Consider the following 2697-nt stretch of genomic DNA (forward strand, 5'->3'; position numbering starts at 1 on the left):
ACAGTAGTTAGTTGATTGAAAGGCCCTTCTCCACATTGTAATGAATGTATTGCTTTGTGCCGAGAAGGTGACACGGTGGCTCCAACACAGCACCCCTATCATTCATCTAGTGTGTATATACATCATTTCAATACACCCATTACCAGTGAATGAGCATAAGGACTACTATTGCTTGCGCTTTTTGAAAGTTTGACTTTTTGTTGTCTTTAATTGAATAGGTGAAGAAAACCAAGAAGAAAGACAAACCCGAGGTGAAACCAGCCAAGAAGGTTTCTGCTCGTGATGGCAAAGAGCCTGATGATGGTATGACCTTTAACCCCTGTATGAACCTGTCACCTTGGTTGACTTCTTTATACCCTTGTAGCTAAATGTATCCTGAGGAATTCTACTGATTTCATTCAGACTGTGCCGTTGAAGACCCTTGTATAAGGCCACAATGGCACTGTTAGGGGATTAGGCAGTGACTCACAGGACMCGTSTSAAATGGCARCCTATTCGCTACATAGTGCACTATATGGGGACTAGGGTGWAATTTGGGACGCGTCCCTAGTGTCCAACTGAACTTGCTTAGTCAGCTGGGTGAGAGGTTATGACTAATGGTTCTGGTCCAGGTCAGGAGTTCCAAACTTCATCTGGAAAGTGGCAGTTGTTTGGCCCAATCTGTTGCTTAATTTAAGGATTGTAAAATCATTCAGCGCGTTGTGTCAAGATCACAGATTTTAGAGAAACAACAAACGTCGGTACATATAAGTGTCTTATATCGCCTGAAAGCTTAAATTCMTGTTAATATAACGGCACTGTCCAATTTACAGTAGCTATTACTGCGAAAAAATGCCATACTATTGTTTGAGGAGAGCTCCTAACAACAAAAGTTTTCACCGAGATAGGTTTGATAAATTCACCTCTGAAGGTGAAATGTGTACTTACATTCTGAAATCTTGCTCTGATTTATCATCCAAAGGGTCCCAGAGATAACATGAAGTGTCGTTTTGTTAGATAAAATAATTTTTCATATCCTAAAAAGGTCCATATAGCAGAAGCACAATCGATTTAGTTTTTCCACTCGTTCAATTTGCAAAGAAGGGAATCTGTGAAAATCTAACCCTAAACGTTGTTTCAACCAGTCAAATCACGTTCGTATCTATTCCTCAGAGATCCTAGAAGGTAACAAGACTTCACTATTTCATTAGAAGTGTAGTATATCCTATAGGACACCATATTTGGTCAGAGAGCGACGCCTTCAGGATTTTCAGAGTTATGAAGTTAGGCTGTCCCTAAGAAGTTTTTAACGATTGATGTCATTTGACCTTGATCTTTGTAACATCAAGCTGTGTATAAACTTCCATGTTGGCCAAGCAGTAATTAAGGCTATGCAACTATCTGTACTGATGACATTCATTAAAACCTAAAAATCATCTTTTTACATTAAGAGATGTATAAAGGTGGTCAAGGGGGGTGATGTTTCCCATAGATGCTGATCTTGGATCAGGTCAGGTCATTTCCATGGAAACGGACAACCAACATGACAAATGGAAAGCTATGTAGTTGTTATTTTTTTGAGAATTAAAGTGTTAAATTATACTGTGCATTCGTAAAGTATTCAGACCCTTCCCTTTTCCACATTTTGTTACTTTACAGGCTTATTTAAAATAAATATATAAAAATCATTATATATATATAAATGTTAAACATTTCTAAAAACCTGTTTTCGCTTTGTCATTACGGGTATTGTGTGTAGATTAATGATTTTATATATATATATTTTTATATACCTTATTCGTAAGTATTCAGACCCTTTGCTATGAGACTCGAAATCGAGCTCAGGTGCATCCTGTTTCCATTGATCATCCTGAGATGTTTCTACAACTTGCTTGGAGTCCACCTGTGGTATAGCCTCACAGTTGACAGTGCATTATCAGAGCAAAAACCAAGCTATGAGGTCAAAGGAATTGTCCGTAGAGCTCTGAGACAGGATTGTGTCGAGGCACAGATCTGAATGCCAAGCATCATGTCTGGAGGAAACCTGGCACCATCCCTACGGTGAAGCATGGTGGTGGCACATCATGCTGTGGGGATGTTTTTCAGCGCAGGGACTGGGAGACTAGTCAGGATCGAGGAAGGAAAGCTGAACGGAGCAAAGTACAGAGAGATCCTTGATGAAAACATCCTTCAGAGCTCAGGACCTCAGACTGGGGCAAAGGTTCACCTTCCAACAGGACAACGACCTAAGCACACAGCAAGACAACCAGAGTGGCTTCGGACAGTCTCTGAATGTCCTTGAGTGGCCCAGCCAGAGCCCGGACTTGAACCCGATCAACATCTCTGGAGAGACCTGAAAATAGCTGTGCAGCAACCTCCCCTCCAACCTGACAGAGCTTGAGAGATCTGCAGAGAAAATGGGAGAAACTCCCCAAATACAGGAAAGGAAAAGGGGGGATACCTAGTCAGTTGTACAACTGAATGCCTTCAACTGAATGTGTCTTCCGCATTTAACCCAACCCTCTGAACAAGGAGGTGCAGCTTCGGCGCCGCGCGCGGAACGTGGGTTAACTGCCTTGCTCAGGGGCAGAACGACAGATTTTTACTTGTTAGCTCGGGATTCAATCCAGCAACCTTTCGTTTACTGCCAACACTCTAACCACTGTGTGCCAAGCTTGTTGTGTCATACTCAAGAAGACTCAAGGCTGTAACGCTGTC

General features: G+C 41.8%; 1 protein-coding gene across 1 annotated transcript in view; it reads left to right on the top strand.

Annotated features, from left to right (window-relative positions):
- LOC112073638 (protein LYRIC-like) overlaps positions 1 to 885 on the top strand; it is a 9688-nt gene extending 8803 nt beyond the window's left edge. Inside the window, exon 3 of the mRNA XM_024140895.2 lies at positions 219 to 885. Coding sequence (XP_023996663.2) covers positions 219 to 368 — 150 coding nt within the window. The 3' untranslated portion in view covers positions 369 to 885. The remainder of the gene's footprint in view (positions 1 to 218) is intronic.
- Positions 886 to 2697: the final 1812 nt, after the last annotated feature.

This window comes from Salvelinus sp. IW2-2015, unplaced genomic scaffold (genome assembly GCF_002910315.2).
Source record: "Salvelinus sp. IW2-2015 unplaced genomic scaffold, ASM291031v2 Un_scaffold2326, whole genome shotgun sequence".
Taxonomy (NCBI): Eukaryota; Metazoa; Chordata; class Actinopteri; order Salmoniformes; family Salmonidae; genus Salvelinus; species Salvelinus sp. IW2-2015.